Consider the following 23,444-nt stretch of genomic DNA (forward strand, 5'->3'; position numbering starts at 1 on the left):
GTAAAGCCTGCTAGAGGGTTGACTTACCTATGCCACAGGCAGCATTTTGTGTGCATGGCGTCCTGAGGGAGATGCCATGTCAAATTTGCCTCTTTCTCCCCACCAACACACACAATCTGCAATGGCAGTGTCCATGTGTTAGGTGAGGGGTCCCTTAGGGTGGCACAACATATGCTGCAGCCCTTAGGGACCTTCCTGGGTCACAGGGCCCTTGGTACCACTAGTACCTTTTACAAGGGACTTATGTGTGTGTCAGGGATGTGTCAATTGTGGAACAATGGTACATTTTTAGTGAAAGGACACTGGTGCTGGGGCCTGGTTAGCAGGGTCCCAGCACACTTCTCAGTCAAGTCAGCATCAATATCGGGCAAAAAGTGGGGGGTAACTGCAACAAGGAGCCATTTTCCTACAACACGGCTAAAGACGTCACATGTAATAAGGAAATTAGAGATGGGGCTTTATACATGGGTTGATGGCTCCCATGTATTATATAGTATTGTTTAGTGATATCACAACAAAGTGTGACAAATCACTGGTAATAAGAAGGTCAGTGTGGGGCAGAGTATGGCCTGGTTGACTCTAGTGACGTGAATGGGCTATAGCCTTGCCTGTCCATAGCGGGACAACCTAGTTGGATACTTCACTGTCTGGCTTTTAAAGGTAGTCATTACGCAGACACTGCATTCTCTGGTTGTATCAAATGTTCAAATTGCCACATCGCAGTGCCTGGCTATATCAGGCTGTAAGAGAGGGACATTTCATTGTCAGGCTATATCAGAACGCCAAAGTGGGACACAGACATTTCTGACTATATTAGGAAGCAAGAGTGACACTTGGCATTGCTTGGGTACATCAGGAGGTTAGATGGGACTCAGTATTGCCAGGATTTTGAAGAGTGCCATTGTGGGATACAACATCTTCTGAATTTTTCAGATCTCTAGAGTGGGACGAGACATAATATGGTGTTTGTAAAGGAGGTTGGCGAAGTTGGCATTGCATTGACTGGTTGTAGTAGGAAGCCAGAGCAGGGCACAACATTGCCTACATCTTGAGGATGCACCCATGGCATACAGCATTCTCTGTCTATATTAAGAAGGCAAGGCATGAAATAGCGTGGTTTGTGAATACTGAAGGACATATTCCCTCTGTACTCTGGTAGACAAGGGGCTCTCAGCTGTACAGCTTTTCCTTGTCTTCAAGGAATGCAGAATCACTTCACTTTGAGGGAGGGTAGCAATTCAGTGTCGCACGTCAGTTCTCATTTCATTTCGGAAGATAAAACGACAGCCCAGTTCTATACAGCTCTGCCATGATTTACTCGTATGGGGACATCGGATATATCATTTATGCACCACATTCCTGTCGTGATTCTGGTGTGGTTAGGAAGACTTAGTGGTGCACTGAATTCCTAGCTGCATAGGAGAGTGGATGTCAACTCGGTATGGTAGCAGAATACGGTAACAAAAATATAGTCTAACAGAAATGATCTCTCCTTTACAAAAAACATCCTCCCATTGGAGTTGACAATAATAAATCTACACCATTGCTATTTTTGTAAACGATATCTGGGACACAATATTCATGCTAGATTATATTTTTGCTGATGATATTCTACCTGCGACTCTGGTGCACAGCATTCCTGCCTCACATCTGGCTGTGGTAGGGAGGCTGAATAACAACAATGCTCCTGCCCTGTTGGAGATGTGGTAGGACAGTCTGTGATGCGCAACTTTCTTATCGTACTTGGTATGTGGTGGGAAACTTTAGTGATTCACAACATCACCTGGCTGATGTGGATGTCAGGATTGCTTAGTGGTTTATAGTTTTCATTAATTCATTGAATGATGGTGTTAAATCTCCTGTCTTTACTGAGGTGTGGTAGAAAATATCAATGACGTGAAGAGTTCCTGTATTCTTTAAAGTGTGATAGGAAAGCTAAGTGGTGCTCAACATTGTCTGGATTCACTGGGATGTCAGGAAACCTTAGAGACAGGTAATGCCTCAAAGAATCGAATTTTTCACTTTCCAGATAGTTACTTTCAAAGTTGTAGTTTCCTAAAAGAACATTTGAAATAGTAAAAGCAAGTGACACAATAAAAATGTTTAAAAAAAAAAAGAAACATAGAATAGGAAAGAATGAGGAACACAAAAAATAGAAAAAAAGAGAGTGAGAACGTGAAAAAGGAGATATGGGGTGACAGGAATAAGATAAAAGAGAAATATAGGAAGAATCCAAAACAGATAGGGTAGAAATGTATGAAAAAGAAGAAAAGTAAGACAGGAAAGCCAAAGAAAAGGTGTGTTAGGGCCTACCATCAAAAAGAAAAAAAGAAAAGGCGAAGACATCAAAATTTATAAATACAGTAAAAGGGAGACAGGGAAAATTTGAAGAGTACAAAACGAAGTAAAGACTAAAATAAGTAAACATTTGGAAGAAATCAAGGTACAGCCTAGTAGCAAACAGTATATTACTGTCTGCACTGGGACACCACAGGAAAGGTGTATAGTATAATCCTGCATTAACTGTGGTTAGGTTAGTAGGAAGACTCAGTCCTGCAAACCATTATCTAGTTTCCCCAGGTGTGGTTAGAAGTCTCGTTTCATTGGGGCATGGGAGGAGGCCTCGGAGACACACACAACTGCAAGGCCTCAGAGAGGTGTCGGCGTTATGATGTTGGCACAATATTTTCGAGTGCCCAATAGGATTCATTTTCAACACCCAGTCATGGCTTCTATTAGAAGGTATGGGGCTGTAGCTCGCACCCGCAGCTGGCGGAAACCGAACATGGTGCAATAGTTACTGGACCTGAACTAAGGTGGAGCTCCTGTATGAGTTGGTGCCCTGCCCAGATGGTTCTGCTGTTCCCACATAAATGTACTGCATTGAGGTTTTTACCTTAATAGGTCTGTGATCCAGATCTCTGTTCAAAGGGCTCTTTCCTGGGACTTCACACCCTATTTTTCAGCCAGTCAGGGTGCAGGGAAGGAAAGTGAACATTCTTAATAGCTGATATGGAAAGAAAACACTCTTACTTTGTGCGAAAATAGCTTTTTGATTGTCTTGCCAAGCTGTGTAAGATAACAGCTCTCCTGCCACTAGGGATATCTCTCAGGTCCCAATGACGTGAAGCGTGCCAGCACAGACCGGGCAAGCAAAGGCCGAATGTCCTCTCTGTGACAGCAAAGGGCAGCCCTTGTCCCCACAGGCCAGTGACGGAGCATAACGCAAACACATCGTTTCCGCTGACCCCCTCAGCACTGATACAACACTTATTTCTTTTGCTGGTATGAGGCTTCTGCAGAATTCATCTCTGTTGCTGCTTCAGATTTGGATTTGTGGTGGCAGGGCAGAAGGAAGCAGTGGAGGGGAGTGGTTTGGATCTGATGCTGTCCCAGCATGGAACATATGACTGCATGGTTGGCAGGTATAGGAGCTGAGCATCAAGGGGCTGGTCCATGGGTCACACAGCCAGACCCCAAAACACTTCATAAGATACAAGACGTGTGTTTGTGAAGGAACAGGAAAAGAGACAGAGACAGGCTGTAACTCAATCTAAACAAGATGAGAGTAATCACCCTAGGTCAGTGGTTCCCAACCTGTGGTCCGGGGACCCCTGGGGGTCCGCGAAGCCTTCTCAGGGGGTCCGCGACTGCTAAGAAAATTAAAAAATATTAACAAATATTGACAAATTAGGTCCCCAGCTTCCAGAAATGACTCAGGCTGGGGTCCCCGGATTCCAATGATGATTCAGTGGGGGTCCCTGGGTTACATTAATGTTAAAGAGGGGGTCCACGGAAATCAAAAGGTTGGGAACCACTGCCCTAGGTGGTTGGTGGTGAGGCAGACAAACATCTGAATAATTCAGAGGGGGAGTACACCTGGATGCCCATAGCATTCACACTCAACTCTCAGACAACATACCCTGTCCAAAACGGCATTGGCTGCCCTGTCTTCTGTGCTATGCTGACATGAAGCCAGAGGACTATGGCATGTTTTGCTGAGCATTTAAACTTAGTTTGAGCTTGCAGCTTTATTTGCAGCAGGAATGAAGGTCCATTGTTGCTTTCTTTTTCTTGTTTTCCTTTTTCATTATGTTTTTGGCATGTTCAGGTCATACTAAATCTCCAGGACTCCAATGACACAAACTCCCCATGCACCAGAAATATCAGTGTGTGGCCTTTGGGACTCCTTGGATGATAACATTTGTTTAAATTGGGATAGCCTGAGATTATAATCCCTCATTATAACCCTGGTGGTTGGTGACCGCCAGGGCTTTAGTGGCGTTAGTGCCACCAACAGGCTGGCGGTACTGCACACCACATTTTGACCGTGGCGGTACCACTGAGGTAACACCGCCGGGACCGGCGGTAAACCGCCATGGCGGTCCAGGCAGTCATAATCCACCAGGGCAGTGCTGCAAGCAGCGCTGCCCTGGGGATTTCGACTCCCCTTACCGCCAGCCTGTCCATGGCAGTAGACACCGCCATGGAAAGGCTGGCGGTAATGGGAGTCGGGGTGCCTCTGGGGCCCCTGCACTGCCCATGCACTTGGCATGGGCAGTGCAGGGGAGCCCAGGCATAGCCCCATCGCGCATTTCACTGCCCGAATTTCGGGCAGTGAAATGCGTGACTGGTGCTACTGCACCCCCTGCACATCAGCATTGCCGCCGGCTCTATTACGAGCCGGTAGCAATGTGGATGTGACTTTTCCGCTGGGTAGCGGATGGCCCAGTGAAAAAGTCGAAATAGGGAGCCAGACATACCGACAGCACTGGCGGTATTCTGGTGCCGCAGACGTTGTAATGAGGGCCATAGTGTTTATCAAGCCCAAAGGGACTGTCTGATACGGGGGGGACAGTATACTCAAGCTCATGGACAGCCTGAAGGAATGACAACCAATGACAACCAATCTCCAGGAAGCCAGGTGCACAGGTGCACAGGTGACAGCACCCTTAGAACCCTATTAAAATAATAAAATGTGATGGTTAAAATGCTTGCAAAAAGCCTCAGCCACTGGCAGTTGCTCAGGCCACAATCCAGTTGTTTTTTGCCCACTGCACCATTTCAGACAGTGAGCGATCATATGTAAATGATTCTAAGTCATGTTCCATTAGGAAGAGTCCAGCTTGAAGTGCCTAACAACATCTTCTGTGAACCAGAACACAAGAAGCCCTTAACTGGTTTCAGCCTTCAGCCTTATTGAACCTCATCTGTGAGTTGCAGCCTTCAGACTGTGGTACAGTGAGCACAGAACCAATGTCTGGGAATGCCTATCAGATGTAGAGCATCACATTAAAACAACAAAAGGTGATGGATGGAAGGCTTGTACTGCTTGTACTCTAAGCCACTGACAATCATTTGTAGTTTCATTCCATTGTTTCCCTTTTGCATACTGAGCTTCTCCAGAAGGGGAGCACTATATGCAATTCAATCTTGGTTCTCCTACAGAAGGAACAGGCCACCTGTATTGACAGTGAACTTTCATTCTGAATGGGAACACAAGCAACCCCAGATTAGTATCAGCCTTCATTGGCCTCATCAGTGACGTGCGAGAATGTGGCCTGCGTAATTGCTGATGGCTGAGATTAATTGAATTAATCATTCAGCACTTTTTTGCATTTCTACGTGGTTGGAACAGTTATACCAGGGTCCATGAGGCAGTGGTCTATAGCAACTGAGTGGTAGTCTGTCCCCTGATTAGGATATTTTTCCCAGCTCACTTTCTCTGCAGGAGAGCCCATGTAAGTCTGTGTAGAAGAAGGGGGTCTAGGATGAATATGGTGTTATGTGTTAATGATGAGCTCTTTGCACAATATGCAGACCAATGGACTGACTCCATGCTTTAACAAAATCTCCAACACCATGATGGGTGCTTTGGTAGCTGTCCTTGCAGAGAAAGTGGGACCTATGCCTTCTGTTTTTGCTTTTTGCCTACAGAGACCAGAAAGGTGTGGATGTCTCAAGAATCTGGTATGGATCCTGTGAACTAGAAGAGGCTGTACTTGGTGTACTTCGTGTCGAAGTCCAATAAACGTTTAATCTGGGTGCAAGCCTTAACTAACCACACTAATGGAGCAGTACTGGACATACCTGTTCGTCTAATTAATTTTAGTGTTAAATATGAAATGTGCTTCACTTCCACTCCAATCTGGCCCTTAGATGGTTGTTGAGGTGTTCCAAAGGGTGACTTTGAATTGGAAAGTACTGGAGATTCTGCCTGCATTGTCTGCCTCTGACTGAGCTGCTTTTCTTTCCAGGTACTGGAATTCACTCAGGAACCTGGTGGTGTCATTGCTGAACTCCATGAAGTCCATTGTCAGCCTGCTCTTCCTCCTCTTCCTCTTCATCGTTGTGTTTGCCTTGTTGGGGATGCAGCTCTTCGGGGGCTTGTAAGTCACACAGCATCATGAGGTTAGAAAGGCGAAGCATCAGTGACTGCTGAGTTTATTTATGAAAGAGATAGCCTCTGTGCGCAGAGAGTGGCAAGCTGGCTGAGTTCCATAGGTCAAGACAGGACACAGGGCTGGAAGGGAGTTAGCTTTCTTTCAGGAAGGCGAGTTTGCAGGAGATTGAAACTCTCCCAAAGGAGTCTAAAGGTGCTCCAAATGTAAGTAACAGACCAGTGTTTACTAAAGGGATGCAGGACCCTACATGCACTCACACACAGGGGTCAGTAAGTGGATCTATGCGATTCAGTTCCCAAATCTCAAAAGAAGTGGGAGTTCCTGAAGATGTTGGTGAGTGACTAGTGCCCTCTCATCAAATGTGGAGCCTTAAACACTTGTGAGAACATACTCATCTGAAACAGAAAATTGCTTTACAAGACGAACAGGGCTTCATTAAGTCATAGACAGCTGGTTCAAAGGTATAGGCATTACCCTGGAAGTGGAAGGGGTTATTTAGACCCCCCCCCAGTGTGGAGGAAGACATGGGGCATGGAGATCCTCCTGGATGAGGGGCTTGGAATCCCGAAAAAGAAGTACAAGGAAGCATTCGATGTGCTAGAACTTTAAATCTCATCTTGGAGGCAAATTATATGAATGTCCCGGAAGCAATTCACGTACAGTTACTGTGGGAAATTGAGTAAATGCTTTGAGATTCACCCTAGAAGTCCAGCAATGGATTTTACACTTTTGAGGGTTAATTTCCAGAAATTACATTAACTTTCTGAAAATTACCCTAAATTATGCAAAATGGTGATAGTGGTAAGGCAGAGGGGCATAGAAGTGATTCATTGTGTATGCCCATTAAAAGTTGTCTTCTCTACCCTTTTCACAGGTTTAATTTTGAAGATGAAACACCAACCACAAACTTCGATACCTTTCCTGCTGCTATCCTCACTGTGTTTCAGGTAAAAATGACTAACAGGAGCAGTGTGGCAGATCTATTGCATGGACGTTTGGCCCCGGGAAGAGAGCGTACTCAGGATGGATGGTGGGATACTTAGAAGCAACTAGGGCATTTGAGATGGCTTGGCCCAGATTGTCCATACACATAAAGAACGTCAGGACACCCCATCCCTATATAGCAGTCAATTTACCATTGATGATACACATAAAATACAGTGTAGTTATCCTACCTCGGAAATAGGCGGTAATCCACTCTTTCTACTAAAAATTGAATAGCCAATTGACCGTTTTCCACACTGTAGGAAATAAGAAATGTTTCTATCAGAGAGAGAGGTGTTGGGGTGCTTGACTGGAATGTTACCCATAGTGGATTTTGCTGGAGCTCTCTCTTGACAGTCGTGTCATCTTATGGGTGAAATCCACTTGCGATGTGCGTGTTGGGGTTTGTCATTTCTGTCTAGCACCTTTATAGTGGTTTGTGTCCTGGAGATAGTCTTCAATTTGAGATGGATCCATCCTATTACTTGTACAGTTCGTTCTCTGCTTTGTGCTTTCTTGTTGAGTTGTGCCTTTCCTGGTAGTTGGTAGGTATTTATTTAAAGGGCAACATTGTCACCTATTGGGATTGTGTAAACAGAATTATATTGAAGTATCCATACTTATAGTGAATGTTTCTATGTAGACATGGGTATTAGCAAAGATTTTACGAAGAAGGCTAACTAAACATATTGTTTTCCCTAAATAATAAAAAATGATTTGATTGTATTGTGTAATGTGAAACATAGCACTATTCTTTCTTTGGGATTCAGTTTACTCTGGTGTAAATATACTATAAGTACTATTAACCGGGTATCATTATCCATTATCTGTGAGTTGAATTGTAGTGTCAACAAAATGTAGCTATAACTAAGATTACTCCTCTGGCATGTATTGTCTACGTCGTGATTATTGCGATTGTTTCTATATAGAAACACTCTATTCTAATTGCTGTTGGTTTCTTGTTGGGCTGTAGTCAACTTATTGTTAGGGTGGCGGCAGTTCAACGGCTGCGATTAAAAAGGCATTCTACTACATGTTTTGCTTTTGATGATTTGGTCAATGGTGTGATTTTATTGAACTTTCTCTCTGGTAATTATGGATGGCAAATGCCTGCTATCTGTTTTGTTCATGTAGAGCTATATATTTATTTGCAGTTGAGCTGTAACAATAATACCTAACACACTGGTGTGTCATTTTTATTACTGAACTGCATCTCTGCTAGTTGAGTTCTCATTTGGCTTCATTCATTCTGCTTGTTGTGCAGTTTCCCTTTTTCCTGTCTTCTGATGAGTTGTTCAGATGCGGTTTTGCTGGTTGCAATAATGTTGAATCGAGTCTCTGTTGGTTGTTGTTGTGTTCTACTCCTGCAATGTCTTGATGCTTTCTGCTTAATCACTGATCTGTGTTTATGTTCGATTTACTGCTCTTCTCAAACACTGTTTCTTGTGGTTGTTAGATACTTCTTTAAATGTGTTGCTGGTTACTGTGGCGTTGACTAGGCTTCTTTTTGCACTGCTCTTGTTGACCTGCTTTCTGTTGAATCCCATTTAAAACTACTTATCTTGGTGCTCAAAGTTTTGCTCTGGTTCAGCTGTGTCTCAATGGGCCTTTATTGAGCTGTGCATTATTGAGTGTGTGTTCTTGCTGAGCTACAGGCCCTTGGTGCTCAACTTCACACACATTAATGGACTTCCTTGGAATCTCAGCACTATAAATCAAATCCATAACCTGTCCTTATCTAAGTAAAAGATGTTCCTGAAACTCATTGTTAAATATGATTTAGATGGTGTTGGAGTTAAATCCCACTCGCCTTGTGGAACCTAACAATATAGTCGGTTAGTATAGGGCTTTGCCTTGCACTAACACTCTGCTCCAGTGTTCAGCAGAGACTAGTAGCTCATAGCTCTTGCTCCTTTGGTATGTTTATTCCATGTATGAGCTTTTTAATAATCTCAGGTCACAACAGCTCTACATTTCCGTATTTGTGCACTAGTTTCACTCACTTAAAACTGCTTTTCCACACAAACATTTCGGGCCTTTCTAGTTGCGACATGTGGGTACAACTTTCTCCCTTAATTTCACACACTGTCCTTGCAGCACAAGAATTGGGGCCTGATTCAGAATTTGGGGGTCATGGTGCTCCCCACAAGCGTGGGAGAGTGCCGTGTCCTCAAAGTGACAGACCACCTGCTCAGTTTTGAGTCAGGTAGATCGCCATGTCTCCAATCGCGGTGTCTCTCTTGGCTCACTGTCACTGTTGATGCATCAGACCATCAACCTGTTTAGAATGTAAACCTTTGCAGTCCCAAACTGAAAAATAAAGAAATAAATGCCCAGACCCTGGGAGAAAACTCCCAGGGCGTCAGGATCATTTATGTTTTTTTGCTGTTCAGAAATAAACTTCTACTTTGGGAGTTTATTTTTGGAAATCAAAAAAGTTTGATGAGTGAGTCGCCTTGATGCCGCTGAAGGCACAATGATCTTCACATGTTCAGCGGAGATCTTTTGACAAGGAGGGCGGTAGTACAGATAGGGTGGTGGAGGAAATGACCTCTGCCACCCTGACAGATGCGCCCACCAAAGTATAAATCAGGCCAATAGTGTCAAATACTCATTGATTTTGTGTCCTAAGTAAAGCCTAGGGACCAGCAATGCAAAAGGAGTGCAGGGCATTGGTTCTATTCATTAAGCTGACTTCCTTCCGGGCCGGCAGACTCATGCACACACAATACAGTATGTCAGTAACCAGAAAGGCAAGCAGGAAATAACAGTTGCAAAGAATTAACTTTGAAATCGGTTTCCCTCAGGAAATAAATTAAGGACAGAGATGTGGATGGAAGTGCTTTGTACTTTCAATCGCAGTGCACCAGTAATGTTTACTGAGACTTTGCTGAGCCTTTTCCCTCAAGTGTGTACATATCTCTCCTCCCCTAGTTTGCACACAAATTTTGTTGTTGAGTCCAAGGTGTTTATGCTTCTGCATTGCTCTACCCAGGGAACCATTCTGGAAAATCCTACCATGTCTGCGTCTGGCTACTTGTTCCCCTATGAAGGACAGAGGTACAGGTGGGTGAGGAAGTCATTGCATCCTCCCGTCCACCTTTCTAAGGAAACAAGGCTCCCCTAGGACATGCACTGCTTTAACAAAGTACGTCTACATATTTACCCGCCCAATTTAGGTGTGCGGACTTATAGCTGTTTCTTTTACTGCCTGTCGCCACCAGGAAAACCCTGCCGGCAAGAAGTAGTAAAGACATCAAAATCCCATCCCAAGCAGCCGCGAGGGGGTATTGTTTGTATTTTATTTCCGAAAACAAAATCACACTTTAAGGTTTTCTTTTTGAAAATGAAAAAAATTTGTAACTTTGCAGTACAGCGCCCTCATGTTTGGCAAAGGCCACATGTCAGGTTACAATGCATTGACAGGAATCGCCTTGATGATTCCTGTGAATGCTAGAAATGTCAGTCAACCCAATAGATATTTCTAAATTTGACTGTCGGGACCTCTGTCGGGCCAACAGAGTTAAATACACATCTCTCAAAGCGTCTTCAGCAGGGTAATATTAAGAAGGATAATACCTGAAGCAGATTTTACAGAGTAGCTAAATGTTCCCTTTGTCACAAGCTCATCTCTAGTTGTGGTCAAGGGTTTGTTCACTGAGGTGAATGTTTGGTGAATGTTTTTAATTTGTGACATGCGCTCTGCACTAGAGATATTCTAGTTGAGAAGTGTTTGCTGCCTTTCTCCTCGCTGTGGTTTAGCTCGTTTTCTCTGGCTTGTGTTAGTCTCAGTCTGCAAGGGCTTCCCTGTTTCCACTTGTCTGATTCAGCTTGCCACTTCTGTACCTTTACTGCCTCATACTGTCTCAATTATGTAAATGGGTCTCCCACATTTTCCTAAATCTCAGCACCCCCTTTCGATGCTTTTGCTCAGAGAGTTTCTGGTTTTCATTTGTCTTTTTATTCAGTTTTTGTGATGCTGTGATATGTGGCCTTTATTCTCTTATACAGTTTCCTCAGACGTACATAAGTGTGCTTTAGAAGTATCCTTCATCTTTCATGTCTGACTTAGTGTGTCATTTACCTTGTTTCAGATATACGTTTTTAAACGTGTGCTCTGAGATTAATGCTTTCAGGTTTTGTTGATGCATAGAACTACACATACGTCCTACAATCTCCATGCAAAGTATGCTTGGACTCAGAAGTACAGTGAGTCACTGTGACCTGGCAGTCCTTCAGACACAAACCTTTGGGGTTGGGATGGGGTTACAACAGCAGAGAAGCTGATAGAACAGAAACTTGGGTTTGCCTGGTGTCTTGCTGCTCTTTTGTGTTTAATGCCAACACTCCATGCCAAGGAAGAAGGCTGGCATTTACAGTTAGATCTTTGGCCTCCAATTGGCGTAATCATGGGCTCCACTGTTGCTATCTACTTCTGCCTTCTGGTCTCCAACACTAGTAGGGACTACTCATTTCACATTTCAGTGTCACACACTTTTTCTTATTCTTTCATCCATTGCAATGCACCTGGCCTCAAACTTTCACCATGCTGGTCTCTACTGCACAGAGTAGCACAGTGTACTTATCTCTGTCAGGCAGGTATGGCCCAGCGCAAAGACTTACCCAGAGTCAATAAATGGTACCACTGGAGAGTGATTTGCAAGCAAGGCCAAAATCTAGCCACCATGTGCCTCCTTAAAGCTCCTAGTTTGCCACGGCCAGTTTGCGGTCTACCTCTCAATGTAGCTTCATGAAAGGCCTGATGCTCCCAGCACGTACATCAGCCGAAATGTGCACTGGAATGCCCCATCCAGCTCTTGGCTACTCTCTAGGCAGCCAGGCGCTTACTCTCTTCTTGTCTTTGCCTCTGCACCCTAGATTAGGCCTCTTTTTCCCTGTTCCAGTGAGGGGCCCTCATCTGTTGGCAGTGGATAGAGACTTTCAAAGGCCGTCACCTAGGGCTGCATCAGTGGGACTAGCAGGTCCCACTAGTCTAGTCTGCGTCTCACATACATCACCGGGAGGGGCGAAGGGTACTTGGACTCACCCCCATGCCCCTGAAGCTGCCTTCCCTCCTGGTGGGCTTCAAATCCCTCCTCAGCTTTGGGCCCCATCCACGGGGTCAAGATTGTCTGCTGCTTCCAGTCAGCTGCAGGGCTTCCCGATTGCTGCCACTGCTTTAAATTAAGCCCACATCCCTTGGGTTCAGGAGCATCCACCCGAGAGATGCTCCTCTGTTGGGGGTGAGCCGTGTCATTTCTAGGGCTGTCTCTCTGGGCTGTATTCACATGCCAGCGGGCCCCAGACCATCTCTCCAGGACCTCATACACCCCTTATGAGGGGATGTGCCTGTGTCACTCCTGGTGGGCTTCACTCCCTCCTCCATTTCGGGACCCATCTGCCATTTTAAAAAAATGATATGCTTTATTGTTGTCTATAGTGCAAGTTAGTGGTGGCCCCTGCCAGCGACGGCGAGAGGGGCAGCACACGGAGCAGTGGGAGAGGTGGGTTGGGGGTAGGAAAAATAATAATAAAAAACACTTACCTGCGCTGCTGGACACCGCCTCAGTGCTCCCGTCGCCTCAGTGCTTCTCTGCTCCCCTCCCTAACCAATCCAGATGCTTCTCTCATGCTGTTACATAGCATGAGAGAAGTGCCGGGATTGGCCTGAGCGGGCTGAAATGACACTCAGGGAGGGAGTGGGAGCCTGCGCTTGGTCTCCACCTGGCTGTGAAATACAGCTTGGTGGAGAGTTCTAAGTGTGCATGTCAGTTTTTTCCGGCCGCGGACAGCCGCCACTACTCCTCCTCCATTGTGACGTGGGGGTTGCTGGCCCCGCTCCACTCTCCTTAAGCAGAAAAATAAAATGATAATAAAATACTTTTATTATCATTTTATTTTTCTTCCTTTCAGCATTGGGGCAACACTCCACCGCCATAGCAGAGGGGCCGCCCCGGTGCACCTTACATGTTAAACAGTGCCATCTTCCACTTTGAACCGCTCACGTGTGGTTGGGAACGGGGCCACTATCGTTTGCTGCTCCTTGTCGGGCTCCAGCAGCTCACTGATGTCTTCCTGGGCAAACAGGAGCAGGTTACCCGTCTCTGGGGGGGCCCAGGGACAAGGGAATATATGTGAGCTGGGGCTGCAGTGCAAAACGATGGAGCCCTGTGCCCATCTATACCCCCATTTCAGTTCCTCCATGCCAAATATCTTTTTAACATCAGAACTTTTTAAAACCCTAGAAGAAAGTATAATGTTGAGATCCTCTGCAATATCAGCTTGATCCAGATTCCTGAGTTGATTGCCATTGTACCTGGTACTCTGGTTTTACCCGTTTTCCGCAAAACTAAATAAGAAGTCATGACCACAAGCGTAAATCAGTTTTTGCCCAAACAGGGACATGGGTGGTAACTTTGCAGGAAAGTACCTCTTTCCTGAAGAAGGAGTGAGCTGAAAAGCACAATGCCCGTCTTTAAATTAATATTCAGCCAAACATTGAACAATTACGTGAATGCCTATCTTTATTTTATTATTCAGCCAAACATTGAAAAATTATGTGGATTGTGTATGAGGTCTGTAGTTTTAGTTTAGAAACTTGACTTCCAGTATTACGTTGCCCTTGGCAGTTGTAAATCAGCCAAGCTGAGACAGCAATTTCTACTTGTGTTATCTGTACTTCTAGCTTATCCGGGCACCATTGAAAACTTAGGCCCTGATTTATACTTTTTTTGTGCCTCATTACTGTCATTTATTGACGCAAAAGCAATTGTATTTTGTAAGTTTGCGGCGCTTTTGTGTAAAAAAATGACGGTAATGCGACGCAAAAAAAGTATAAATCAGGGCATTAGTATTTCCAGGTGGCTCCCAATAATCCCCAACTTTTGTGATCTTTCAATCTTTGACCAGTTTATGTTTTTTGTGTTAGTCACAACACAATTTGTATTAGTTTGTCATGTAATGACTTGTCCTTTATGTTATATGTTTTCAATAATAATTTTTTATTTATTTATAAAAGAAGCGATATATAGATGTCAATAAGAGAACCCACACCTTTACCATTTATACTGAGAAAATCACCTTAAAAATAATCTACAATTTTGTTCCTTTCTAGCCTTATTTGGCTTTTAAATATCTGTGTATGACTAAAAGAATGTGTGTGCTCCGCTATTTCTTCTTTGTTTTGTTCTGCACATTAGAGCATGTAACCAGCCTGGCTGTCCGACCCTGACATGGGTCTGTAAGGCTGGCCTTTTCTCAGCTTGACAGACATTCATCATGATTTAGAAAAGGGAGAGCACAGAGTCCCATAGCCTTTAAGGTTGGGCCCCCCATACCAGAAGCCCAATATGTATCCCACTTTGGCATGAAGTCTGGGTGTTGCAGATGTCACTAAATCGGGGAGACACACATCTTGTACCTTTGTCCTTAGTTTTTTGCTGGTTCCTATTGCAGGTAGCCCTGACCTTGGCTAGATTCATCTGGTCAAGGTAAGATATATATTTGCCTAAAAATGAGCCAAGTAGACAGCTACCAAAGTCAGGCAACAGCGAGCAGTATAGGAAATCTGTGACAAAAGGGTTTTACAGTGCCGCGGAAACTCATCCTGAATAAGACATGGGGATACCTCCCATCACCAAACATCTACAATCAGTTTCAAGTTGATGGTTCTGAACACAAAGATATTCAGGGAGCAATTCCTCCTGTGAAGAATCAATAGCATAGAGAGAGAAAACCATCTCGTGCAGCAGTCATGAACACTCACAATAAATGTCATTGTATGAGTCACTCTCGCAGATTACACATATGCCTGTGACACATGACCCATATGCTCACACATTACACATATGCTTATTGAAAATGTCTCATATGGGAGGATAGGCAAGGATCCCAGATAAAGTGGGCTGGTGGAACCCTTACTTGGGAGACTCGGTAGATAGGCTTCCAGAGTGGTGCAGATAAGAGGTCTGTATTCGAGAACTAGAAATGCTGCCTCCTCTCAGTCGCCTCATAGCATAGAATATGCATTTTGCAGCTAATCAGCCTCGAATACGGTGGATATTTTTGGTGTACCAGCTGACGAGCAGCAATATTAAAATGTGATGCACCTCCAGTGGACTTGAAAGATTGTCAAGTTCACTGAACAAAACATGGTGAGGATGTTTGTTCAACACAAACTTGCTCACTTGCTGCTTGCTGTATTCTGGCATGCGCATGCTTGTGAATCTAGGCTAGAGAACCTGCTGAAGACGAAAAGCTGCTCACCTGTACTAGGAGTTGTTCAGCTTGGCCATGGTCTGTAAATGCCTTTGCAATGGAAAGGTGTGATGTTCTATGTGTATCTGTGAGCTGCAGAAATACAGACTTTCAAAGATGGAACTAGTTTGTGGGCCATTATTGGGGTGCTCTTGACTTCATTACATTTAGGTATTTTTCACCAAAGTAATTCAAGGAAAACAGTGAGATACATTTCAGAAGTAATATTATCGTCACTTTTACATTTCATGTATATTACTGGGCTGTTTCTGCAGTGGGACATTTAAATGCTGTTTTTACTGTGTCTCTGCTGTGTCTTTCTATTTTTTTTTATTGCCTTTTTAATAGAGGATTTATTTGTGTAAATGCATTCCACTGTTAAAAGTCATGTTCTTATAGACACTAATGTGATATTACTGAGCACTAGCTATGCATCTGCTGGTTAATGTATGTGGGCTGTTTAGGGATTTGTGTTTGCCAGGTTGTTGGGTTTCTGTTGAGTTGATGCTGTGCCATCGCTTGCTATTCTGTATGTGGAAAGCGCTTCTTGTTTTGACCTGATCAAATCCTGCACATTCCTATTTAAAGTCAAGATATGCTGCTGTTGTTTGTGGGTTCAGTGTTATTTTTTTTTTATTATTTTCCCGGTGTCATAAGTGTGCACACTTGTGGGCCCGCCGTCGTCCCCACTGTGTTGCATTGTGGCATTCTGTGTGTGAGTTGTCTCCTCATCCTTCTACTGTGCCTCTATTTTGCAGATCCTGACCGGCGAAGACTGGAATGCAGTGATGTACCATGGAATCCAATCCCAGGGCGGCGTCCAAGGGGGGATGCTGTCCTGTGTTTACTTCATCATCCTCACCTTGTTTGGCAATTGTATCCTTCTTCAGACTGCCAGGATCGTACGGTTCCTAAACTTTATCTGCTATTGGAATATCAGTCACTTAACAGCATTTTATGTTTAGATCCTATGTCCGTCAGTTGATGTAATTAAGGCACAGAGAATGTGGCTTCTTTCCTGTCAAAGTGTTGGTGATGAACTGGTGAGCCAACCCACACATTATAGACACCACTCGCTATCTTCACAAGGAAACAATTAAACGAGAATTCAGTCAATGGGTTTTTGTACCCTTATGTTTCTACTTGAAAATTGTTGGTATGTTTACACTCTATGTCTTGGGAAGGTCCCATTGCATTGACTGTGATCTTACTAATATGGAGATTTGAGCCTCGATTACGATATTACAAATGCTATGAAAAATTGCGGCAAGTGTGTGTTGGGACCAGCATGTTGCCTGCATAGTTTAAAGGGATTTTCCTTTGCCCTAAGTGCACGGCTTCATATGAAACTGATATCATAACTTTTCCTTTGGCCACAGCATCATGCTCATATATTGTGAGGGCAGAGGCCTAGGCATGTCCCTGATAATGTGAGTTCCAGGACCTGTCCTGTCACCGGGGGGGGTGCACCAAGCGTGCCCTCATACAAGACAGTGAGCTATTGTCCCTGTCATGGGTTCATTATGTAATGAGGTGGTGGTAGCATACCATGTTTTATTCTTATAGAGTGACCAGACGTTTTCCTCTGTGTCAGGGAGAAGGCGGTCTACTGAACCCTCCTGTGTGGAGTTCCAATGTAATGTAATGCCCACAACCTGGAGCTGACATAATGTGCGCATGACAAGTATGTATTCATTCACAGGGATCCATTTTGGATGCCCCTGGTTGAAGCATGTCACAAGATGGAGGGTGAGAATTACTTTCAGAGATAGTGGAATGTGTTGCCTTTATTCCTGTGGCTGGAGGGTGGAGGCCAAGTTACAGAAGTGAGGAGAATGGAAACAAGAATACTCTTAGGAATTCCATAAACATTATGTCTGGAAGGAACTACTGATTAGTTCTTCTGGAGCATTGCCGTTTGGTAGCTAATAGGGGCGAGGGTGGGACTGCATTTCCTGTTGTTCAACATGAGGATGTTCCTAGGCCAGGCCTGCCATTTTGCCTGTCTCGGACTACATCTTCAGTATGGCTGATGATAGATACGGAGGTCTAACACTTTATTGTGCCCTTGTATTGAGTACTCCTGTTTGGAGCCAGCCCCAGTGCTACCTGCTAGGCAAAGCATCACTTTTACACAAAGGCTGTGTCTGGAGAGCAGCCTTAGAATGACATTCAAAAGGGTACCAACACAAACTAGTTCTGAAGCATGAGACAGTGGATCCACGCCCCCTGTCTGGAAATAGAGGGACCAAACCGCCCCACTTTGTTCCAGTCCCAAGTTCCAAGAAAGTGAGTGCTTGAAGAGTTGCTGTGCAACCAGACATGTTGCCTGCCAGACAGACAGTCTTGCAAAGGGAATGGGTGATACTTAAAGTCAACAATTTCTGCTGGAAGAGCTGAGGATCTGCCTGAAGCATCTAGAAACCTGGGCAGTTGTTGAGGAGCTGTGAATAAGACTCTAAAAGTATGAGCTATTCCATAGTGCCCAGCAGCATGCCTTGGGCTGAGTAATGGGTGCTGGCACCACCGTCAAGGAAAATGTGATTGAGTTATCCTAGTCGAAGAAAGCCCAAATGACTGGGGTGTGCAACTGCCCACAGACTTCCCTAGGGGACGTGGCCTGGAGGCCAGGTAGCAGAGGATCTCCTCTACTGATGTCAAGTGCTACTGCTTTTTCTCGCTTCCCAGAGACAAGCATGTAAAGATCGTCCTTTATTCAGCCACCATTGCATTACCCTGCAATGGAGGAGGTCAACCTGTGAGGACAGGACGACCACCCACACAAACTGCACAGCATGGATAGCTACCAAGCACCAGTAGGTAGCTGCAGGGCTTAGCTTCACCTTGGGATAGGAAGACTTGAGGCACATGGGTGAGCCTGACGTACCACGCATGAGACTTTTGCACAAAACGCGCTAGGGACATTGAACTGATATATCTAAGTTAACACATGAGAATGTTTGCGCTATCAGCACCTAAGCCTACTCCCTGCCTACACACATAGGGTAAGGGGGACAATAACAGCAGGATCTCGACAAGTGTGAGGGAGAGTATGCTTACCAGTAAGGAAGGGGGATTGCAGTGCCTCACTGCACAACTTACAACAACCCTATATAATACATCTATTGGATTGTGAAGTATTTAGTCTTGCTGTGAAATTAAACATACTTTTTTTCATTCAGATATGCACTGAGCTGCACATCACATTAATGTGTCTGTTGTTCGACTGTTGAGTTCTGAGCTCTTGCCTCCCCAAACTACTTCCCAAAGAAGCACTGTCTGCTCACCCTGGTTACCCCTAGAGTGAAGCCTTGAAAGTGTTGTACTTGGCCTCGTTAAAAGGGCCAAAGTAGGATGGACCCCAAGATGCCAGTGGCAAATGGCAAATGACCCCCACCACTACAGTTGCGGCCCAGTAGCCCCGTCTGTCTTGTGACCCCACAAACGGGTTCTGGAACTGGGCAAGTCTCTGCTTGCACATGTGGCACAGTTATAGTAGGTCAGAGATTTCTGTGCCCTCTGCGTGTCCCACGGGTAAATACTGACAGGTCAAACCTGCTGATATTTATTGGGGTAGAAAGATCTGAACAATACTGGGACTTGTGGCCTTTGGTGCGCTAAGCATCAAAATCCACAAGTTATTCCCCATTTGTGTTGGAAAACGTGCAATTTGCTTTATTTGTCGATTCTGATTAATACAATCCCCATGGTATCTTTATTTATTCGGTATGATAAATAACCAACCAATTCAGTTACATCCATAATTGAGGCCTGAAATGTTCTGATGTAATCTATGCAGCTGTGGCAAGTAAATCAGATCTCTAGACTGTTCCTCTAAGACTAGTCACGTATATATGTGGGTCATTATATCTGGGCCCAGTCGCGGCTCCCAACAACAAGAAGGGGCGGGGCGGCACGCGTGGACGTGGGGAGTTGGGGGGGTGTAAATAAAAATACAATTAAAAATAAATGAAAACACTTACCTCCTCCGCCGTGTGCCGCTCCTCTGTCCCTCGTCGCTCCAGACCAGGCAGGCAGGCACAGGCTCCCAGCCTGCCCTGCGGCCAATCCTGACGCTGCACAAAGCAGCGTCAGGATTGGCTGGAAGCACCCTGCCAGGGTGCTCCCAGGCAAACTGGGGGCCTGTACATGCTTTCTCCAGCCTGGCAAATGTGTTGCTGGTTGGAGAGAGCATAAAGCACACTGCGCGTGTATGTTTGGTCGTCCTGAGACGGCCGGCCAAACATACATGCGCTCTGAGGGGGAGTGCTGGGCACTCCCCCTCGCTGCTCGTCACCACTGTAGCCCCACCCCTTTAAAAGAAAAGGATATTAAACAAAGTTTATTTTCCTTTTCTTTCGAAGGTTTTGCAGCTGCCGCTGCTGGTGGGGGGCAAAGCTCCACTGCCCTAATGGAGGAGCTGCCCCTGTCTGGGCCTCCCCCCATTTCTCTCTGGGGTTTCTGTCATATGGCAAGGAAATCAGGGTACACATACCAAATTTGAATTCTGAGACAGTGTATGTAAGAGACGACCAAATTAAAAACATCTACTGTTCCGCCCTTGGAGGGATTTGCTCAATGTTTAACAATTCATTAAACATCTTTCAAGCAGAGACCCATTCTTTCTCCCTCAAGTTAGCAGAAGGTCTTACTACTAAGGGAAAAGTCCACTGACCTCATCATCATGTTCAAAGCCCAGCATCCCTAATCTTCCATAGTCTTGCTTTATTCTTGCTGCAGTATCCGGCCACACTTCAGCATTTATGAAGGTGCAGTTTGCAGTTGGTGCATGGATTATGGAGGGGGAAAAGACAGTGCAATCCTGGCCTTAATATACATGACTTTGGAGCATTTCTCTTTCCTAGCTTTAGCATGGCAATCCCATTTCTCACATATTATGAATAGTGATAGCTTAAATTTACAGACTTTACTACAAGCATTAGTAACATATTTCGACCTGACTGCTATGAAGGTAAATGAGTCACAGAAAGGTCTTTACCAGACCAAAGGCTTAGGATGGGGGACAACTGGCAAACCAAAAACATTATTTAATAAATATGGAGGGCCTGGTTCACAAAGTAAGTTACACTTTTGAGTAAGTTTACACTTTGTAGTATGTTTACTACTTTCTGTATTTACAAACTCCAAGTGTAAACTTACTACAAAAGTGTAAGTTACAGAGTATTTCAATTGGCTTACTCTTGTGTTGGTGGTGAGTTTTCTCCCCAAACTCCTTCCTGGCCCTTGCTTAACCCCTTCTACGCTTCCCTAACTGCATCCTCATAAGTATTAAGTCTGCCTCTTTCCCCACCTACCCCTGTGTCCATCTTACATTTACTACTATAATAGTTACATATGCTGAGACTTAACAGTCGGGTGAAGAACTCAGCACATATAAGTACAGGCACAACTTACACTTTGCAGAACGTTTTGTAGTACTATAGAACGTACTACAAAGTGCAGTTTGTGAATCATAGCCATATCGTTTATTGAAATGTTCATAATAACAGTTTTAAATAGATGATACATAGGTAAAGGTGTGGAAATATATAACCTTTGTATTAATGGCAGTCAATAAGTCCATCTGTACTGTTTTTGTCTCATATGAAACTTGACCATCCTTAACTGAGCCCTAAACAGACACCCTCCTCAATGTCTTCTTGGCCATCGCAGTCGACAACCTTGCAAATGCTCAGGAGCTGACAAAGGTAAGTAAGCACTAGTTATCTGCTTTCTTCCATTGACATTCTTATCAGAATAGAGTGGTCATGTTTTGTTGCTCTCCTTTGATGTTTCATGCTCAGTGTTATGCCTATACTGGTTGAAAGAGGGTATTGTATAGTGCACATGTTATGGATCTGATAACCCACTCTGCTCTGCAAACAACAATTGTGTACTGATGCGTATGGGTTTAAAACTAAATTTGATTATGCAATTTCTGGAGAGTCCTCTTGTATCATCAAGTTGGCATCAGTGCACTAATATTTCAGTATATATTACTGTTGCCTCGTGGGCAGAGCTCTTAGAGAAGAACCAGGTTACATTTGGGAAAGGTCTGTGCATCAGACTTAGAAAAACATCTCCACTTGGGACTATGGAACGACCAAATGTTTGCCTTCATCTGACCTTAGGCCTCAAAGAAGCGCACAGTGGATGAAGCTGGACATAAGCAACGGATGTCCTCTCATGTGGAAAGCTCTGTGGACTATACGAAACCAGAAAGTGGTTTCTATTGTTTCGGTTCAGTCGGCTCCAGTTATTAACATTTTTGGGTTCATGGTACGGGAGCCCTCCTGCATTCGGGGTGTAAGTAGCAGGAGACTGTTGACCGTGTTTTATTTGTTTGAGACCATTTAAACATTATAAAGTACCATTATATCACCTATATTGATAATATTATAAAAAGTAGCAACATAGAGATCATTTAATCCTATCATTTATACAACACCAGCAAAAAGAGAGGATTCTTAAAGTAAAGCTGCTTATTAAAAAGGTGTGACCAGTGTTTTCCTTGTATAAAGTGGGGAGCTGCTGATGGAAGAAAGCATTCCATTTAATCGTCGATGTAGTTTTTTTACACAACAGTTGCTATGGTTTGTATGCAAACATTTTATAAATTGTTATAGTGGGGATATACTTCATCTACACTTACCTACAAGGTACCACTCACAAGAGCACTGCACACTGTATATCATTAAACTTAATCGGTAGAACTCTGGTGAAGGAAGCTCAAGCCCCTCATCAATCGCTGCAGGTTAATAACAGGATAGTTTTCTACCTTCTTTTCTTGAAGTCGGTGGCCAAAAATTATGACGTGGTGGAATATTCCTGTTAAAGTTGATCAGTCCATATGCACCCTGGGAGATTGGTGAGAAAGACACATACCAAGTGTCTTGACTTGGCTCCTATGAAATAAGACATACTCATCTTCCAGAGATCCGTCTAGGGGTAGATGGCTCTCTTGTAATCCATCTAGGTAAAATGATTAGCATATAGTTATGCTTATTGGCCTTGGGATACACTGTGCCATTGGGTTATCACTCTCCAGTCTCTACCAGTTGTTTCATGTCACATATGTCACATTGTGTCATGGTGTGCTTTGCTCTTATTTGGTTGCTTTGTATGTAAAGCATGAATTCTTTTTTTGCCCTCACATGCTATTTTTGTTGTATTTCCAATAAAATATGATCAAGTGCTGTTGATCTGCAGATTTTGCATATCTGCATTTTTTCTTTTATGATCTTTATGGCAGATATTGACATTATTGCTGCAGCCAAAAATGCCCACTGTGAATCCAAATGGATACTGATATTTAGCAATTATTTCGAAATTCCTTATCTGTTCTTAGAAAAAATAAAAAATAATGTGTGTTTGTGCCATTTTGGGCTAATTAGGTCCTGGAAGATGACGTGAAATATTCACACTGGTGGGACAGAGAAATGTTTTCTCAAATAGTATTTTTGGGCTACACGCTACAGGCCAGTCCCAGTAGTGTACAATGTGCCCCACTTTATCTTTAACATCTGAACTGATGGTGTCTCACCCTGGGTTGACTTCTTGCTGCTCATGTATGTTATTCCTCGTTCTTTTCATTGCCAGTTCAGTAAATTTCACACGCCATCTGCAAGTTAACAGCCCTTGGTTTTCATTCCTCTAGCACAGTGTTTCAAAAACTGTGGGTTGGGACCCACTGGTGGATTATAAGATGATTTTTGGTGGGTCGTGAAAGTCCAGGTCTATGTATTAAGTAATATTTAAAATGATTATCCTTGTTTGTGCACTGAGCAGAAGTGCTGAACA

At 44.1% G+C, this 23,444-nt stretch overlaps 1 protein-coding gene across 1 annotated transcript in view; it reads left to right on the forward strand.

Annotated features, from left to right (window-relative positions):
• The window catches only part of CACNA1B (calcium voltage-gated channel subunit alpha1 B), an 856,833-nt gene that overhangs the window by 567,347 nt on the left and 266,042 nt on the right, over positions 1-23,444 (forward strand). Inside the window, exons 14-17 of the mRNA XM_069241492.1 lie at positions 6,258-6,389; positions 7,279-7,351; positions 16,403-16,520; positions 21,285-21,352. Coding sequence (XP_069097593.1) covers positions 6,258-6,389; positions 7,279-7,351; positions 16,403-16,520; positions 21,285-21,352 — 391 coding nt within the window. The remainder of the gene's footprint in view (positions 1-6,257; positions 6,390-7,278; positions 7,352-16,402; positions 16,521-21,284; positions 21,353-23,444) is intronic.

The sequence above is a fragment of the Pleurodeles waltl genome, chromosome 6, assembly GCF_031143425.1.
Source record: "Pleurodeles waltl isolate 20211129_DDA chromosome 6, aPleWal1.hap1.20221129, whole genome shotgun sequence".
NCBI lineage: Eukaryota > Metazoa > Chordata > Amphibia > Caudata > Salamandridae > Pleurodeles > Pleurodeles waltl.